At 34.3% G+C, this 21,132-nt stretch overlaps 1 protein-coding gene and 1 long non-coding RNA gene across 6 annotated transcripts in view; one reads left to right on the top strand and one right to left on the bottom strand.

Annotated features, from left to right (window-relative positions):
- The window catches only part of LOC129965717 (1-phosphatidylinositol 4,5-bisphosphate phosphodiesterase eta-2-like), a 162,501-nt gene extending 156,745 nt beyond the window's left edge, over nt 1-5,756 (top strand). For all 4 annotated transcript variants that reach the window (XM_056079840.1, XM_056079839.1, XM_056079837.1 and 1 more), the window contains one exon: nt 5,533-5,756. In XM_056079840.1, coding sequence (XP_055935815.1) covers nt 5,533-5,651 — 119 coding nt within the window. In that variant the 3' untranslated portion in view covers nt 5,652-5,756. The remainder of the gene's footprint in view (nt 1-5,532) is intronic.
- Nucleotides 500-10,760, bottom strand: LOC129965718 (uncharacterized). Of its 2 annotated transcripts, none has more exons than XR_008784233.1 (3): nt 10,433-10,760; nt 8,517-8,632; nt 500-665 (listed from the first exon to the last, which is right to left on the bottom strand). It is a non-coding gene; the product is annotated as an uncharacterized LOC129965718 (long non-coding RNA). The 2 variants fall into 2 exon arrangements; XR_008784232.1 differs by lacking the exon at nt 500-665 and adding an exon at nt 2,133-2,257.
- Between the last annotated feature and the right edge of the window lie 10,372 nt (nt 10,761-21,132).

Below are 21,132 nucleotides of genomic sequence, written 5' to 3'. Positions count from 1 at the left end.
TTCAAACTCTGAAATATTCATCTCTTTATTGTAAACTCGGTAAAACTATTCGGCGTGACTGTATACAATTGATTCGTATTAAAATAAAACTTCCTAATGCGTTGCTTTGCTGTGAATAATTATCCTAATGCGTTGTCCTAATAGGAATGCACTTTCACCATGCAAAGGACGCCTCTGTTGACGGTGGCTTGTATTTTTACCCGCTGCTTCTTCACCTGAATCGTGCACATTCTCTATACTTTAAAACAAAACAATAAAATTATTAGGTTCCATTTTAATGTAATCATCTTCCTATGAGATCCAGAGTAGAAAACCTTCATACATATTTTCCGGTTAAATAGTTCTCATTCAAAAATATTGCGAAGAGCGCGCCAGACAGCTTCTGCATTACGCCTGCTTTTCCAACTACTTTTAAGCAGATTGTAATATATATAAAAATTATTAATTGATTTGAAAAGGATTTGGACTTGAACGCTAATAATCAATTTTTTGAGTGCATCTTTAATATGGAAAATATTTATTTTATTCTTTAACATGAAAATTATTTACTGCTGAAGTAAGTAAACTTTTTCCTGTAGCCATTTATTGGTGACTGATCCTTTTGCGGGACTTTCAGTTACAGCTGCCAGCCTTTCATTCGGTCGAGAGACTGTATCAGATATCAACTGTAAATAGAAGAAAAGTAACTGTATAAATAACTAATTACTGCAAAGAATAATAATAATAAGGAACTGATATCTTTAGATGTGAATTAAATGTGTCCATATCTGAGGAGCAAGGGCAAAGCTGCGCACGCTTCGCAGATTTGAGTACTAAATCGATTGTCAATGCAATTGCAAATAACTATTACAAAATGAAGGTTTAGAATTATAGGCTAAGAATTATAGAATCACAAATAGAATCATTGATTTTATTTCCTGCTTTTGTTTTCTCACAATTAAAGAATGTCCTTCGTTTCGGAAATATACAAAAGAAATTATTCAGATCTAGAATTTAATATATCAGAAAAGTCTACTATTATTTAGCAGCAGTTTAGTTATTATTTAGTTGTACGAATCCCTGTATAATAATCATTCAATGCTTGTTTGATATCAGGATATTTTAAGCAATATTAAATGGTTACATTTATTTATTTTTACTTTTTTGCATACGAAGCACAGAAAGAGAATCTATTGTACGCACCAAAAATTTCAAACTCGAGATTTTGACAATTTTTCTCGTTTCAGACCTTCCTGAATTCGAAAAAGCAAATTTTGGCATTAAGTTTGTCATTGTACACAATAGTTAAAAACGCTTTGGGCTAGACGGGTTACATTTGGAATGTATACTTAGCACAGGATTTCTATGAAATGCTGAGCGAAATCCGTCTGCAGAAAATCTGTCTGTCCCAGAGACGAGAGGAGTGACCAACCTCCAGTCGACTACTGTATTGGCAGAATGCCCTTCGGCAACGGCAACGGCAACGTCGTGATGTTTCGGAGTTCCGCGATGTGACAAAGTGGTCACGAGCACCTCCACATCATAATTTGGAATAGATACTTTAATTTGTTAGTTTAGGGAAAAGTTAAATTTAATTGAACTAGTTTGGACGAGCGCAATAAAGCTCTAACGTCATGAAATTTGGTATTTAATTCATATTATTATCATTTTTGATACAATTAATTAATTTAAAAATAATATTTAAATTATTTATGGGGTAAAATAGAACTTTAGTGGAATTACGTTGCACGTGCCTTAACTATTGGGGCTTTTTTGGAACTAAACTTTCTGAAGGAAAAATTTCAAGGATGTATTAGCTCTAGAATTGCCACAGTTATCCAAGTAGTAAGGTACGATCCAAGGAACCATAACTGATTTAATGAGCCATTCGCGGTTTCGCCTTAATACGGCATGTACTTAGACATGCATGGCTTAATCTTTGAGACAAGCATATGACTACTGGCAGGATCAACCAGGTAACTTCCGTCGTTCATCATCAGAACGTTCGGAAAATGCACTCCGAATCCTTACATTTCACGAGTCGCGACTATTTCAGTCGCGGGGGACGCCTCGACTACGGAGGATCCCTCAGTCAATCTCGCTTTTTGTGTAGGTATTCCCCGGAATACCTACACAATACCTGCCCTTCGGGTCTTCGGAAGTGATGAGATAAAGGCAGGCTTCGGATTCGGCTAGGAGTTTCGAACAGTCGAGGAAAGTGGGTGTGTGTCGGAGAGGAGTGAAGAATCGATCTTCCCAGGGATTCTCGGCTTCAGAGCTGGAATAAATAATTGTTTCAGCGTGACCAATAGGGGCAGAGTCTGATTAAGGCAGGGGCATACGGGGCAGTTGCCCCGGGCCCCACATCAGAGGAGGGTTCCCAAAATGAATAGAAAGTTTATTTTACGTTTCCTTCGTTAATGAACTTTTTTTTAACATTGCTTTTCAAAGACAAAAAAGACAGAGTGGGGGGCAAAGAAGTTTTTCCCCGTGCCCCATTAGGCAAAGTCGGGCCCTTAATAGGAGAGTGAGAATTTTTGGATGGAATGGTACAGAGATGTTTGGGGAATAGAGAATGTGAAAAGTGTCATTTTTAATTAAATAAATTTAATAGATTTTGAAAGAAAGATGGGTATAGATTAATATATATATGGGTATAGATTAAATTTTGGAAGGTTTACAGTGAAATTGGTCTGGTACTTCTAATGTTCGGTATTGCTGATATATTTCTATATTTTATTGCAGTGTTTTATATATATTGTAATTTGTTGAAAAACTTTCCTGGCAGGTTTTTTTTTTTGAGTTACTTGAAGGAGAGATATTAAGAGCTTTTCGAATGTCATCACTGAATTCCGAGCAATTAAGGGGCAGAGACAGACCCGGCCTTCTCTATGAAGGGGGGGGGGTGCAAGAAGCCATTTGGGCCCTAATTTTTTGAGAAGTAAAAAAAAAAAATACAAACACTAGCATATATTATTAATGCATGTTTATTTAATGCGTGGTTTTGTTTTTGCTAATGCATCAAGTACTTCAGAAAAATTGCAATTTTTTTTCAATGCTTAATACATCAAGGGCATTTAAGCGTTCTGAACACATGCTTGATCGAAGATAAATCTTTATTAATTTTAATTTGCTGAAAGAGCGCTCAGCACTTGCTGTAGTAACTGGCAACGTAAAGAAAAGTTTTAACACAGTTCTCTAATTTAATCTCTAATTTATGTTTTTCTAAAATTTTTATATCAGTGATTCATTTGAAATCAGAAATAATATTTGGTATACTTTTAAATCTATTTGTACAATAACAATATCAATTACAGTGTTAAAAAAATAACATCTAAATTCCTCCACTAGCTTTTTTTTATAACTTCGGAACATAATCTTTTTCTTTCTGGAATTCGTTTTTCAGGAAAATGTTCAAATTATGTGCTAGCACTTTTGCTTCGTCGAAAAATGTGTTAAAGTTTGTTCTAAAATTTTGGATTTCTGTTTTAATTTTATTGACTAAATTGACAGCCGAGTCAAAAACAATTATTTCTACTTGAAATAATTTATTGATAGTGTTAATTTTGGAAAATAGTGCAAACATACAATTGGACATAAAATAAATGACATTTTTCGCACCTAATAAACTTTTAGTTTCTGATACCGCTGTATTATCGTTACTTGCATCATTTAAACATCAATAAATTCTTCTAGGGCATAACAAGTTTGTTCAAAATGTGTATATACTGCTTTCACCTAATCTATTTTGGCTTTCCAACGAGTGTCACATAATGGTTTAAAAGTAATGTTTAAATGATTTTCAGAATTTCCCATTACAGAAAATAAGCAATATAAACGTTGTAATATCCCAAAAAGTTTTTTTACTATATATACTGTCGAAAGCGGCATCATAAATTAATAAATTAAAGGAATGTGATAGACAAGAAACATAAATTGCATGCGGATTTAGAGAAAGTATTCTAGATTGCACTCCTTTATATTTCCCTTTTATTTTACTACCGTTGTTATGTTACCCAATTGAGTTTTTGTTACTCCTTCTCCAGTCACTTAAATAAACCCTATAAATGACATATTACATTTCGGATCAATATGTCATTACAGGATTCAAGTTCGGGAAGAGCCTTATTAAGGGCGGATTAGATAAAGTTTAGATTTTTGTTTTTCGATAACATTTCCATGTCATCGATATAAAAAATGAGTAGAGACATGGGCTTCATTTAGCACCCGTGGAACGCTTGCTAGTATGGTTTTTCTTTAATAATGCATCGCACTATAAAGGTTTTGTGAGAAAATAATAAATAAGTTGTATGAATGATGGAAGAATTTTATTGTTATGAGCTCGCAGACGCGATCAAATGCTTTTAGAATGCTGAGGGACACCGCACCCGTGCCGAATCCTGGTCTCATGTTCTAAGTAATGGATGGGCTGTTGAAGTTTGAATTCACATTAATAAGAGATGAGGGCGCTGTTTTCTTTGACGCATTCATTAAACTGGATTAAGATAAAATGTTCTGTTATTTTACTGAAGGATGAGAATAGTGGGATGGGTATGAAATCAAAAGCTTCTGTGGAGACTTCAAAATTGGGATGACTACAGTTGTTTTCCAAGAATTCGGGAAATATTTAAGAGGCTGTAGATAATTTTCAACAGCGTTATCCGATATTTGTCTGAGCATGATAAACAAGACAGAATTCATTCTTCTGGGGGTTTTTAGATAATGCAAACGTTTTCCTCCCTGACTTTGGAAAAACAAATATTTTTTCTCGAATTTCATTTTATATAAGTAGTTTATGGCTTCAAATTGTGACAAATTGAAAACATTTAATTGCACAGTACTTTCAAACGTGTTAGTTTCTGTATATCAGGCATAAAGAAATGACAATTAAAATTTAAAAGTAATCTAAACAAAGGAGTAAAGAACTGATAAACCTTTTTTTTTTCTTCAAAACAACCTGAATAATATTTATTTATATATTTCGTACAATTATGAAATAATATAGTCATAAGCCATCATAATATAGTAATCATATCAGTTGATAATTAATTGGGGATTTTAATGGAATAAGGTTCTTTATTTTAATTTAAATAAGTTCTAATCCATAGTCTTTACGAAAGCTAAATTTTTCTATAATAATTAAAAATAACATACACGCATTTGTAAGAAATCTTTTATAAGAAAAAGCAACATTAAATAACTGTGGAACTGTCGCAAAATAAATTTCGTGGACTCGGAATCTCTTAAAGTCATTCAGCTCGTACACAACTGCCAACTTCTCATGTCGACCCTGAGCTATGTGGATAAAATGCGGAAGATCGCAGTGTTCAGTTGCCTGCTCTCAGATCTGATTGCCAGTTTTATGCTTGCAGGTAATAAACAGTATTATTCGAGAACATGCGAAACAATTTCAAATCGACGAATCCCGCTGGTTGTTTTTTGGAATTTAGAAATTCGTTGGTGACGACGATTAGTGGGTTCTCGGCATTGCTTCAATTATTTTTCTCTCTGTGTACTCTAGAACTCGTTATTATCGAGTATCTCTCTTTCCAGGTTACCGCCACGTCCACCTGGAAGATTCCAGAGGCCAGCGTCTGGAGAGGGCGACCCTCTTCGTCCACGTGCAGCTCGCCCAATACACCATGAACAAGAAGTGCAGCTCCGCGAAATGAGGCCCTTTGAAAGGCTTATATTTTTTTATGTTCAAGATTTGTGATTGTCGCACAATTGTGATTTTGGGGTTTCAAATCCCGCGAAATAAAAGTATTCCTTTTACACACGTGCTGTTAAAAAGTATCTGACGCTATAAAGTAAAAGAATACGAGGGGTCTATTCCCGTTCCATTCATCAGGATCGCAAGGTGTCTTAACCCACTCTCGATATACCCAATCCTGAGTACGAATTGGGATGTCGTTTGCGGGTAACCTCATCACATTGACGTGAGACAAATTGACATTTATACAGTGGTACAGTTTAAGAACAAGGCCTCATAATTTTCCAAGTTATTTACAATGACAATAATGCGGTACAGTACAATTCAACATACAATGCAAAACAGCATAAAAACAAAACAAATAGTAGAAAATAACCTAAAAGTATACAATACATACAGAAAATACAAATAAAAGAAGCTGCAATCAAGTTCTATAATTACATTTATAAAATGCGTCTTTTATTGATTGCATATGTATTGAAGAAGCATTCATATTTTTTCACTAGTCCCCTTAGGCGACCAGCTTGTTTATCTAAAAATGTTTTATTATATAAGTCCCTGTACATTTTGTATCAATGGATGTTGTGTACAGAAATAGCGGGTGGAATGTGGAGCTGTTTCGGTACAGTGATCATAAAGCTATGATCTGTTTCAAAAATGAGTTTTCCCTTTATCTTCGGTCTTGAAAAAGCAATGCATTTTAAAGAAATCATAGCATGCTCTGTCAGAAGTCTTGTCATCTGATTCCGTCTTATTTTCTCATTCACCACCTCAGGCAAACAGCTGGTGTTAAATTTCATATATCCCCTGTTCATAATTTGATACTCGTTGGTTTCACAACATTTTTAAGTCACCAACTGTGACAGGCATTTGATCTATGCTATTTATTTGTTCTTTTCGTTGCCCTGCCCTCGCGTCTCATTTGAAAATTCACAAATTCCCCTTCCTCCACTTATTACTTATATGAAATGCGTGGAGCACTGAAGCCATGCGGCTCATTCGCTTGTATTACACGAGGTCGCGTGTTTATTGAAATATGTGTGTAAGAAAATGAAATAATCTTGGCCAGTATAATCTTGCAACATATCGAATGTATTTCGAGATACCTTTTACCTTCATACCTCATCATTTTATGAAATAAAATAAAGAAGTAAAAACTTGTAATTAAATTGCCAAATAATATGGGGAAAAACTGCATTCCTTCGCCATCCACAATGGCTATCAACGTTGTTATGAATATTACAAAAGTGGAGCTATCTATATTATGATGAATATTGAAAAAAAGTTTGAATGTCGAAATTCAGGGAAATTTTGACACAATTACATTAGTAACATTAAAAAGATAAATTTTTGAATTTTAAATTGATTTAAAGTTTATTTTTGCCTGATCATATTTTTGTGAAATGTCAATGAAAGGCATCAGAATTTGACTTCCTTTTTTTTATAGTGGAGACTTTTAAGTAAAATTTCGAAAAAAAGAAAGGAAGAAGGAAAAACCGGAGTGCCAATTCCCATCCCGCAAAATATATTTTTTTCTAAATTTCGAAGCTGTAAATACAGCCGTGTAAAGTGCAATGCATTCTCCTTTGTTATCAATAGGCATTCAACTTTTACGTTCTCTGCACAGCCTAACCTCTCTCGAAATGCATGCAGCGAATGCCTTCCGGGAAACGTGGCCATTTGTTGATCCTGCTGTCTATGGAACTAGTTTCTGACTTTTTCGCTCCGATAACAAATCATCTCAATTCATACTTGCGAAAAAACTTTCGGACGGTTTGGTCTTCATTAAACAATTGAAAATGAATGAAGGTGAGCAGAGCCGCAGCGACATTTTCCCAAAGGTACTCATTGACGTATCCCGATTGAAATCGGTGTTTTGACAGAGAACGCAACCATTCACTTTCTAGAGAATCACTTTTCAGCCCTTAACTTCGAAGAAATTGCAGCTAGCGAAAAAGTTGTTCGTTTGAATGAGACGCTAATTTGTCTAATTTAATTTATTATTCTATCTTTAAAATTAAAACAGTTACAGGGAAATGAAAATTTCACTCCCTACCACCAATATTTCCACTCCCTTTCAGCTAGATGGCCCCTCTACGAATACATCCGAGGTTTTCACATTTCTTACAACATATTCCAAGTCAGTTAAAATCCAAAAAAAATGAATCTAGTTATATCTGCACAAGATAACATGGCGAAACGTCATACGCACAAGCGAATAATCCAATTTTTAGTTTTTGTCAAGATTTTTTTTAGTTATCCAAGCTATGGCGAGAAAGAAGAATGTAGCGAAACGATTAGGAAGACAGAAAACTGAAAGCAGCGGCCGTGAGAAAATATTTTATATCTGCTTCATCTTAGAGAGTCATGGTTTTGACGCAGCGTGAAGAAGAACAGCCCGCAAAACATAGAAGTTCAATTTGCAGTGAAGCTGGAGTTCGAATAAGTAGGAAAATATTTTTAGAGCATCACACAGCAGTCGAATGACAAGTTCTTTATTTTAAATATTCCTGAGGACGGGGGAAAAGTGTGCGTAAGATGGGGGTGGCTGAAACTCAAAGCCCTTTTGAAGCTAAATGACTAAACTTGCACCAGATTTTGTTGAAACATACACTATTTAACTGGGTACAGTACATCGTACCTGAAAAATTAGAAATATTTTTATTGGGGGTTTCTTTACAGAAAAAGAGGCACCACTGGGGAGGGGTAAGCACGTCATTAACATTATGAGAAATGTCCCTAACGTGATTAGCATTGTGAGAAACCCTCAATTTTTGGCAGAAAAGTGGAAGATATTTTTATTTCATATACGAAAGCTACTCACAAAATTAGCATGTGAAGTAATCATCTCCTTCCTTCTTGGGCCGCATCCACCTCTCTTTCAATCAAAAAATGCCTCATTGTCCGATGTGTTTCCATCCTCTTCTTTGGGTAGAAATTCTAAGAAAATGATAAATAATAAAATTCTTCTAAATTTAAACTATCACAACATAATTCGGTTTTTCAGGCGCAAGTGGCCGCCATTGACTTTGCGGCCAAATGGGCTGTCAGACAGAACATTAGATTCAACATCTTTTCTGACGGCATTTCCTCTATTTCAGCCTCAGAGAGGCAATGCCAGATCAAAACTAGTAAACAAAGTTAAGAAAAACATTACAGTGGCAAAATAACTGATCGGTCTATCGTGGGGTAAGGCTCACGATGGTAATACAGGAAATGAGTTGGCTGATCAGCAGACAAAGGAGGTCACAACGATAGGGGTTCCCCACTCTGTCTCTGCCCCCTACTCTTACTTAAAAAGACAGCTTAAAAATTTTATATTAAATAATTGGAGGGAGTACTGGTTTAAATATGATTCTCCCTCCGGGGTCAGGGTAAAAGAATATTTGGAAGTGATGGATGAAAAATGTTTAATAAATAATAAATTTTTAATGTGTTTTCTTAGTGGGCACGGTCCATTCCCGGTCTATCTCCATAGATTTGATTATTTGAGCTCTCCTATGTGTTCATGTGGTCACCCTGATCATTATGTCTTTCACTGCCGGTTCACCTCTAATTTTCATATACCAAACCGGCTGGAGAACACAGGAGAGCTTGTTTCAAAAATATATCTAGGAATAGGTAGCTAAAATTATCGAAGATTTTAAGATTAGTAGGTCGATTTGCAATTCACTGACCAGTACAGAAGGTGCAGATTAAGTGTGTGACCGTATATTTTTTAAAAAGTATTTTATCTTCCTTACTAGTTTACTTTTATTCTTTTGACAAGTGCCCTTTTTGAGCCAGGTAAACTTGCTACGACTGGTATATACTTTTATATTATGTAGGTCTATTGACCAGCTTTTATAGAGGACTTACCTTGAATACTACCGAAGAGTCAGGGCTTTTAGATTAACTCCGAACTGCTTGGAGCAGATAATTATCAAAAATTTATAAAGGATACCTACATCTCTTTTTTAGTACATTGACCTGTTTATAATATTTTTAACTTTGATCAAAAAATTTTATCCCTGAACCGGTCACATCTTCCCACCCCCTGCACCATCAAAATCTATTCATTATTCATTTTTTTCCACTTTTATTCATCCTTTAAACTTTTTAGATTTTTAACTTTTTATTAACTTGACCCTTTTAGCTTACTGGACCAGTAATGATTTTGGTTTTATTGATTTGTTTTAATTTATAGACTACCATTTTAGCTTTGGGTTATCTATACGTCATTTTGGACGTCACTTTTAATAAGTGGATTTTAAAATTTTACACTTTTACAATTCTTACAACCACAACTATATTGTTATTGCTCTCCGTTTTAAAATCCTACTACACGTGAATAATGCGTCCATTTCTCGGTACATAACATAGGTACATCTATCGTAATCAAACTCACTCACTCCTATCACCGTCGAGGCCACTTCTGGTTTATGCATATTTATATACTAACATAAGCCCCCCAAATCTCCACCAACAATTGACCCTTTTTCGGCACTGTTCTTTGCCCGGAATTTTATACATTTTTTTTATTTTTATCCATTTTAAAGTTTTAATAAATATTTATACTTAGACTACCATTATAACCTTACTTTTGACTGGTAAAGGAGCCCATATTTTATACTTCCCGGCTGGTCTGGAATCACTTATTATGTCACGTGAATATTATCTCTATCTTTTAATGTAAATGCTTTTAATTATTGTATTTTTATCCTTATATGTCTGTATTTTATTTATTTTAAATGTACTTACCTATTTTTCTTTTTCTGTGTGTTGTGTTATCTGTGATGTCACCTTTTGTTGTGATGCCAGGTTGGGGGAGGTTGTCACCCTCTTGCTGGACTTCATCTCACGATTACTATCTTTTTTTTCTAAGTCCATCGGAACACAGGACAGAATATTTTTTTAAAAGCCCTTCGGCTTGGCTGCCACTACCAATTAATTAATATTAAATTAATTATTAATAAATTATAAATAAATAAAACCATATACCAATAGCCCAGGGACCCCCGACTTCCAGTCGCCATCCATACCTGCAAAATAAAAGAAACATTAATAACAATAATAAATATACAAATTTAACAAGGAGTTCCGTTGGTACGATGAAATGTAATGAGATGAAGTTAGGGGGTGGGAGGAAATAGTTAATATAACAGGTGATACTAACACTTAAATTAAAAATACTTTAAACATAAAATGTAATAAAAGCTACATGTACCACCTTTATCCTCGTATAAGCTGAAATAAAGTTACAAGTCACACTTAAATGACACCTACAAAATACACAACAATAACAAGGCAGTAATTACAGAATTCCATCTAGCACCACACTCACTCAGCACTGTTAGTAAAAATAGCCCGACGGGCCTCCCTGCTCCTCCACGAACCGCCTTTCTCTTGTTTATATGTGTTTTTAATAAAAATACCAATGTACTCTTGCCCAGTCTATGCACTTCTCCCCACCTTCGTGGGTCGTGATACTGTAAAACAACATATATATATTGCTACACCCAACTCAATGTAACTCGGTCCTGTCCCTGTTGTGGGCAATGAATGCGATGAATCAATCCGTCCGAGAGGTTGGGCTCACTTGGCGTGCTGGGATGGAACTCATCCTATCGCAGTTTTACACCCGACTCCAGTAAACCGGCAGGTCACGTGGGTATAAGCCTCTTCTTTGCAAGAATCACCAATCAAGAGTATATATTTGTACTTTCTCTTATACTTCATACAGAGAAAGTATAATAATCGTCAGAACATTCGAACTCGACATTTGACGAAACTCCACGTTTTAGAGGTGCTGAGTTTCACGTGCTGAGTTCGAAAAACACATTCTTGGAAAATGTTCGTATGTCTGGGACAAAGATAAAAATGCTTTGAACTAGACAGTGGAAATTTGGTAGACGGTCTTTACCCCAAATGTGTAGATTTCTAACGAATTTTGAGCCAAATCTGCTCAGAGGATGTTTGTTTGTCTGGTTGTTCAGATATGAGTTAGCACGATAGCTAAAAAAGGAAATGAGGTATATACAGGGTGTTGCCGAATTCGACCGACAAACTCAGAGAGGTGATAGTAGACATCAAGAGGATAAAGAATCACCATACAACACGAGGTCCCAAACGACGTTTAAGGGGTGAAAATCGCAAAAATATAGGGAGTCGGAAAACTGTTGGAAACTGTAAAAAATTAATAAAAAAAGTAATAAATGGTGTTTCAAATATGATTTTTTTTTATATGAAAGCGCATTCTTAAGGGCTATTTTTCATGTAAGTAACATGCCGATTTGATGAATCAGGGAGGCATAAATTATTGGAAACGAAAAAGTAGTTTAGAACCCTTATCTTCAAAAATATTTAAACTTTAAGAAACATAAAAGCTTGAAAATATGAAGAATTTTATACTCTTTAATTTGATATAAGTCTGTAGTGTGGAAACTGAGGAAGTTTTAAAATATTCAAGAAAAACTAAAATGTTTGCAGGTAAACATCGATGCAACATCGGCACCGATGTTTACGGAAGGTATTGTAAAATTCTACCGGAAAATTCTGAGGAGTGATAGTAGGCAAAAAGGCGATAAGAATTTGAAGAAGAAAGAAATCTGAGAAGATAAGAAATATGAGAATAAAATTCTTGCAGGAAAGAGTGTATCTTCCTGTGTGGCACCAAGCATCCAGCGTTCCGAATACCCAATTCAACTGCAACTGATCGCGTGCTTGTCGATGGGGTATCGGCAAAACGCGGTTTTCTGTTTCAGGCTGGCGCACACTGCGCTCTTACCCTGCATTTGGCCTCGTTATTTTGAAGGATCCTGTCTCCAGAAACCGTCCATCAATATTTGCAAAGGTGCTGTGGTGTGGACAACGCCTACTTGGATATTGCTCTTGGTATATTCTTTGTGCTAGGCGTCCATCACCATCCACTCGGCCATAAATTAAATGCATAACCGCATATTCGTCATTCGTGAAATTTGACATGTTGTTTACGAATGAAACTTATCGACTATCAATTCTGCACTGCTCTTTAATGAATACAAGCTGCTTTTATACTCATTGAACCATAAATTCTACAATGCTTGCTGCTTTTATATTCCTCGAATGCATGGAAAATTTAGATACGAGAAAGCTTCTTCTTCTCGACTACATTGTTCCAAATCCTTGCATTCATGGGGCCATTCTCTTCCCCAGGCTAATTATCTCTTCTAATGTCTGTGTTTGCGAGTTTCACAGAATAAACGTCTCCTGCGACCCTATGTTTTATGATAATTTTTCATCTCCTTAATGCCTACTATCACTTCTCTAAATTTACCTTTCGAATTATTAACACCCTCTGTAAACATCGGTACCGATGTTGCAGCGATGTTTACCTGCAAACATTTTAGTTTTTCTTGAATATCTTAAAACCTCCTCAGTTTTCACACTACAGACTTATATCAAAATAAAGAGTATAAAATTCTTCATATTTTCAAGCTTTTATGTTTCTTAAAGTTTAGATATTTTTGCAGATAAGGGTTCTAAACTACTTTTTCGTTTTCAATAATTTACGCCCCCCTGGTTCATCCAATCGGCTAGTTACTTACATGAAAAACAGCCTTTTAAGAATGTGCTTTCACTTTTAAAAAAATCATATTTGAAACACCATTTGTTATTTTTTATTAATTTTTTACTGTTTCCAACAGTTCTCCGACTCCCTATATTTTTGCGATTTTCATCCCCTAAACGTCGTTTGGTACCCCATGTTGTATGGTGATTCTTTATCCTCTTGATGCCTACTGTCATCCCTCTGAGTTTGTCGGTCAAATTCGGCAACACCCTGTAGATAAAATTAACATCCAAATCCAGCAAGGAATTGACTGTCTGTCGGTCTGTACTTTCAGAAACAAGAACTCGATCATTGAAAGACGCAATAACTTAAATATATCAAATCTGGTATGAGAATATTGCGACTGCAATTGCCGCTCTGTATCAGATTCGGTCGGTTGGGGAGAGATGCATCTAAATACAAGTCCGATTTTCGGATACAGTTAAACCGCATGCCAGGGACCCATCCCAAATAACTCGCCAAGGATGACACGATTGTTTCAATAAAAAGGTTATATTTACGCTAAAGGTTAATATTTGCACCTATTATACGGTAATGCCTTTATTTGAGAGCCCTCACGTTGGCTTATAAGACTTTTACGTTGGCTTTTCATAGGCTTTTTTTTAGAGATTTTCTGAGTGACATCGAAATTATCTTCTTTTCCTATATAGCAATTTAACATCTTTTTTTTTTTAATGGATTTTCTGCTTTACTTGCGTTTGACAAAGGTATTGCAGCTGTCATTTTCCCTTTGCTTCAGTGCTCGTGCTCTCTTGAAGTCGTAGCATTATATTTCATTTAAAGTCAAATGATTTGCTCTAACCTTTTTCCCCCTTTATTTTCAAAGCTACTCTGAGGAAACGCTTCTGGATAATTTTGTAGATTTCAAGTGCCCCATTTTATCTGACAGCACTTTTTTCCAGAACTCCTTTTCTGATTTCATGATTGTTGATTTCCCAATTCTAGACTATTGGATTTTTTTAATTTATCATTTTATCGTAAATCGTGGGAAAAGACCCGGTACCCGAGAGCAGAGCAATAAAAGTAAGCCATGCTGTGTTTTTTTTTTTTTTTTTTTTGTGTGTGTGTGTGTGTGTGTGTGTGTGTGTGTGTGTGTGTGTGTGTGTGTGTGTGTGTGTGTGTGTGTGTCACAGTAACTTCTTTGTAAACGTATAAAAGGCCTGACTAATGAAATATGTTTTTTTATAATTTTAAAGGATATTTAACAAGGATAGTTGAAAAAGGGTAAACTTGAGAGTCAAAAAACGTAAATCAAATTTACAAATACAGAGCTGTGAATTTGGTAGAAGCAACAGGGCCAATGTGGCCGATTTTTCTTTTTGAATAGTGGAATGTCATTCAGAATGGGTCGTTAAAGAGCCAGGTAAAAACGCCAAAATTAAAAATGCCCGTCTTATCTTATTTCCCTCTATCTTATTGAATTCCTCTTTTAAATGATTCATTTATTTATAACAATGTCTCATTTCTCATTTTAATAAACTCACCTTAATGGATTCAATATTCCACGGTGAAAAACAAAAAGACTTATTCCATAATTCTACAAAATCGAGAATGGAAGTGGGTGAACTTTCCCTAGACTTACATCAAGGGAATATTTAGCAACATTCACTAATAAATCCCCGATGGATGATTAAATGCAATCATTTGTAAATACTCGAAATAATAATATTATCCTCAAAATGTTATTTGGATATTTTTGTTTCATTCCAAAATCATTCAAGATCTGCAAAACTCCCCACTCATTCAGAATACTTTAGGGATATTTTTTCACCTTGATGATTCTCATTTCTGACAAAAAGTTGTTTTTTCCCTATGTTTATTATGTTTTCCCTATGGCTATTTAATTTACTAATAGAAGCGCACAATCTCTCATCTATTTTTTTTTAAATCAAAACTACTCCTAAGACTCGTTAACCATTTGACCCATTTCAAGCAAATTTGCAAAGTTCATTACTTAAACCAAATGAAAGAATACTGACAATTGTTCAAAAACTATTCGAAGTTAAAATGTTTTTCCGTAACAATTTCAAAGAAAAGCATTGTATAAAAATATTGCATTACTTTAACATTTAAAAAAGTTGCAGAGGAAAATAATGCAGAATTAATGATAGAATTTTTAGGTAGATTCTTATTAAGAACTCAAAAGTTCTCACGTTATCTTGTGATCGAGATAACTAGAGTCATTTCGTTTAGATTTTAATGGGCTTGTAATATTTTGCGGTTAAGCCTACATTTTTCACTGATGATTAAAGAATGGATTTTGTTTAAAACCTGATGATAAATTTCCTTTTACTCCAGTTAATAATTATGATTGAAATATTTAAATGCTCAACAATAAAATCTTAGTTCCAATATTAATTAAGAAAAGCAGACTATTTTTTTAATAGTCAGTTTGTTTGTCTGTCTATAACAAAAATGACTAAAAAACGTTTTGAGATAGACAAACGAAACTTCACCTCATTTGTGAATTTCTATCAAGTATTGAGCAAAATCTGATCAGAGGAAGTCCAGTTGTTTGACTACAAATGGGATCGATATTTAGAAAACACAAAGAACTATTAAATAAAATCTGGCACACATGTTTGGCATCTGGAATAAAGATTTGTATTAAATTTTAAACAAAATCCGTGAAGCGGCCGGTTCGTAGTTTCTCGTGCATGTAAAATACGTTCATTCATAAACGCATGGCCTAAACCAATGAAATTCGTTATATTGCCTTGCGATTACGACTGTAGCTCCGCTTCAAAATTTGGTCGTTAAATAGATCTGCAAAGAGGCGTCAAAAACGCGTCTACTCAAAATAGATTTAGTGGAAATGGCAGATTCATGCTAAAGATCTGTCATTTGTAACTATGGTAACTCATGGCATTAGAGAACGTCATTCAAAGTGTTCACGGCCTCATCTAAGGTCCACATTTTTATGCGATGCATTCATCGGAGGATCTTCGGGAAAACTACTCCCATTGCTTTTTGTCTAAGGATTGAAAGGAATTTGAAAATAATAACTTGGATGAAAATGAATCTACTTCTGCCTTCCAGCTTCGGAGAGGAATTTGTTAAGTAATGAGTATTGTAAGTAGTAAATTTTACAGCAGTGTATAAGAAGCGTTTTTTTTTTTTTTTTCTTTCTTTTTTTCTTTAATAAGTCGGATTCGTGGAGAAAAACTTCAACTTTGAAAGTTTAACCAAAGTTTTAAAAAGGCCTCTTCCTAATCTACTGTCCAGAAGTAAATACGTGCCAGATTAGATAGCTCTGGGTTCAACTGTCCTCGCATTTCGATTGTGTCATTTCAGATAGCATCCAGTCTAACGTCATGCAAAAAAAGGGGGAAAAGCAAAGAATGCAGTCGGCAAACAGGCAATGAATGTGTCAAAAAAAGGTGCAGCGATGATCTCTGCAGCTGCTCATTTGAAAGATATACACAGTGTTATGTGCTCATTTAATACACAGATATTTTCTTAATAGTTTTATTAATGTCGTTCGTACATTACTTGATGAATGCCTGTTTTTTCTTTTCAAACTCCTAGTGCTTCCACTCAAAACAAGCAATCGTAAGTGAATGAGCAAATTTATTTTGAAAAGTAACCAATCTCTGTGAAATGGGCGTTGCCTCATCTATTACCATGGCATGCTGATGAGACGGCGCGTACAAAATGTATCTCCTGCTCTAGGCGGATAGTGTTCATAATTCGATACAAATGTACAATTTTCCTCGCAAGGACGATATTCCAAATTCCGTTTCGCTATCTTGTTTGCACTTCTGAAATACTGTGTTTGCACACACACGAACAGATAAGCATAAGTCAAAACTCGTTTCAGCAATTCTTAAAGGAGTGGAATTCATCAAAATCGACAATTACAATACTTCCTTTTTGTCCATTTCCTATCCGATATAGTGAAAAAAAAAACAAATTATTATTGAATTTCTTATAGTCTTAAAAAAAAAGATGCCGCATTTTTAAACTTAAAATTAAGAAAAAAGGGGTGAAAGAAAAGCAGAATGGAAATACTTACCAAACAGGGCCGAAAAACATTTCGCAAGAAACAATTTGATCCTGGTTTCGAAGCGAGTGTTCAAAGAGCAGCTGATCTTTTCAAACATTTACGTTTCCAATTTAGCTAATTGTCCCATGTTTGCATTTCATTCTTCAGAGTTTGGTTTCAATTAAAGGAATTTTCCGAAGGAAACAAACAGGTGTGTTCATAAAGTAAAGCCCTTTTTTACATGATTGACTGAACAAATAACTCTGTTATTCGAAATCCTTTCCCGTATTTACATTTCATTTTTCCGATCGTTTCAATTTCTGTTTATTTTTGCCTCACCGCTCTCGAAACAGCGTAGGATTGAAAAAAAGAAGAAAAAAAAAATTAAATTCTTTTTCATCTGGTCGACTTGAGCATCGCGTTTGGAATATAATACAAATGCAGGGCTCTTTTAGCATTTTCATTTGAGAAGCAGGTAAGAAAATAATAGTGTCACCTTCGAAACTCTGCTCAAACCGAAAAAATGTAGACGCTTAATTGTGTGACAACTGAGCGTATATTCAAGCTCCCGAAGCGAAGTATCACAGCGTTTCAGATTCGATTGCATAGGCGGTTGTATTCTGTGCGTAGTGATATTTGCATCACGCAGTTTGCGGAGAGAAAGCCACCATAAATGCACTATATTAAATATATAATTTATCTCAGAGCCTCTAATGTTTTGAAATAAGTTATAGCATTAGTTACTAATGAAAGTCTAATATTTATTTTCGCCTAATCGCACCATAGATTAAAATATTCAGATCAATCATTTATAATCTTGCCATTTTACTGCACCCACTTGTATAAAGAAAAGGCATCGCTAAAACTAGTTTTCAAAAATGTATTAAAAATGATAAGCGCTTCTTAGAGTATTTAATATGAATTCCTCCAGATATATTACTTCATACAATAAGTTAATTTAATGCAGAAACATTATTCAGCTGTCTTTCCAAACGATGTCATGTCTTCTAACGTAGCACACAAATCGGAGTTAAAACATCCGATTTCTGCATTCACGGTGCACGTGTTTTTTTTTTGTTGTTGTTTTTTTTTTTCGAGAAAAAGAGAGGCCCGATTATTTTCAAATGTATGCATTTCCCCCCGAATTTCAGCAGAAATGCTGAGTTTCGATGACATAAAGAATCGGAAATCTCATATTTTCTCACATTTTACAGCGAAGATTCGATGCTGTAAAATATAGACATTTCGGTTCATGATATGAACATATGGACAGTTAAGTGACCGCAATGATGGAAAAGGAAGCCCAGACCTTTTCATAGAATGATAGGCAACGTCAATGAATGATTTGTTTATTACCTACAGTCGTGTACATACATTTTTATAAAAAAAGCTCGTTAATTGTAAAAATTTTCTTTTAAAAAAAGCCAAATTTTTCGTGCATGTTTTGTTTATAACCTGCAGTATTTTCATCTAAGCCCGACGAAATTCACAGGACATATGACAATTTACTCTTAACACATTGCGTTTAAATTAAAAGTAAATACTTTGAATATTCAATTAAATATGAGTATTTGTAGTAAATAATGTTTGGCTGCGCATGTGCGAAACGCAGCAGTTTTTTCACAATTTCAAAACCTGATATATCAGGCAACTTATATAAAAATTCCAACTGAATGTTGTCCCTGCTATCTCAAAGATACTGTCATTTCAGCGAGTCTGGTTTCATTTGTTCTCCGACAGAAGTTAAGTGATTTCTTCAAATTTAATATTTTTCGGCCGATTATTTCAAACGATTCTTTTTATTTTCTTAATGTTTGATGCATTTCAAATTAAACATTGTTAATTAATCCATCTTTCAGATTCATTCTGAAGTACTTTTGAATTAAAATAAAGATTAAAGGAAATTAAAGATTTTTTAATCTGCATAGCGTTACCTCAACTGGTGTAGAAAAATTCACGCATTTGCGTTACCATAACTGGCGTTGAAAATTCACGCATGCGCATTGTGTTCTAATTGTTGACAACTATTTTCAACGGATGCGGACTTGATTTAAATTGTTTTTAGGTTAGTTGAATGCTTTTGTAATTAAATTGTATTTATGTTAGTTATATATATTTTTGTATATGCTTATAGTTTTAAGTACATCGTTTTTTTAATAGTTTTTTAACCTGTTTTCGACCGATTATTTTAAATGATTCTGTTTATTTTATTAGTGTTTGATGCATTTAAAACTAAACATTATTAATGAATCGATATGTTCATGATGAATCTGAGAAAAATTTGTTGAAAAGCTTGAGATATTACATAAATTAAGAAATAAATTTTTTAGTTCCCATAAGGTTTAAATACTCAGCAACTCTATTTTCAGTAATCATATTTTTTAAAAAATACTTCGTTTCAGTAAAAAAAAATGTTCTTATATCAATTGCATTTTAATCATTTCCACTTTAACTTAAAGCATAAATTCTGCGGGAGCTAACAGAAATTTAGAGAGATACATATTACATTACGACTGAAGGCATTTATAATATTATGAGTGAATTATATGACTCTCAAAATTTGAAGCTTTAAAATATTTTGACGAAGAAGTTATTAAAATAGGAGTTACATAAAATATTTAATTATTAAAATTTTAACGAGCATTAAGATCGGCGAACTAGCTGGTCGTCAAAGGCGGCTAGTAATAAATAAAATAAAAAGAGAGAACGTGTTTTGATGGCAAATATGATCTAAAATGTACAGATAAGAAGAAATATTAGCATGATTCGTGAGCCTAAGTTGCCCCATCCTATTGTTGCTTGGAAGTTGTTTGGACCACCTAGTTTTTCACCAAACACATACAACAGAGGAACTCAAAGTGTCTGTAAACTATGCTGTGCTATATTGTGGCGGCGTTAGTTCTGTAAAAACGACGTTAAAAGAATCGCTTATTCTACGATTGGGGGAAACTTTTTCACATCCCGTTCAAACTTTTTCGAAATCTCAGAGCTGTTGTTGTGAGCAATGCAGAGGGATGAGAGGCAACAAATAGAACAGCCTTCCTACAGGCGGACAATAAAGACAAAGAATACGAACATTTTAAGACTATCTTAAAATTTTTTTACTGGGTGAACTGATAGATTAGATAAAATATAAGCTGTCGTTCTATCCAGTAATAGAAAGTATGTTAAAAGAAATTATTTCGTCGAATAGAAATGTGCCTGAATTTTATTTTTGTAAAATTTTTCATGCCATACCGTAATTGCTGAAAGTGCATCAAATTTTCGTACAGAAAAAAATGGCGAACAAATGAACAAGACTTTAGTCTCAAGATTACAGAATACCGAAATTTCATTTTTTTAAAAATCTGATTTCAAGACAACATTCATGATGGAATTGGCATAATCCCAGTTAGCTGAAGAGGATTTGGACGGGTTTCGAATCGCAGCCATTTCCTAGTGACGAAAAAATTCTTAAATCGATGAAAGGATTAAGATCGATGCATTATTGTGAAAATCTCCCACATTCAGTAATTATCCACAAAGATGGTCTTTTATAATTTGAAACACCACAGTGCGTCTGTCTGTAGAACGTTAGAAACCTCATTTTACTCCTTGATTCTGAAACTTAAAGCATTTTGTGTGAACTGAAAATGTAGCACATGTTCTTTTAATTAAATTGTGTTATCATGAGGCAACGATAATGAATACTCGGATGCTATTAGAAAAAAAAAAGTAAATTGTATAATCTTTGGCTACTAATGTAAATTTCAGTAACGGTTTTCTTTTTGACATTTTTTTTTCAAAATTTAGACATTTTGTTACTATTTCTGCCTTTTAGATAAATATATGAAAAGATATGAAAATGTGTCATCATTTCCATCCATA

Source organism: Argiope bruennichi, chromosome 4, assembly GCF_947563725.1.
Source record: "Argiope bruennichi chromosome 4, qqArgBrue1.1, whole genome shotgun sequence".
Classification (NCBI taxonomy): domain Eukaryota; kingdom Metazoa; phylum Arthropoda; class Arachnida; order Araneae; family Araneidae; genus Argiope; species Argiope bruennichi.
The sequence above is the reverse complement of the archived record's forward strand: the minus strand, read 5'-3'. Positions and strand labels throughout refer to the sequence as shown.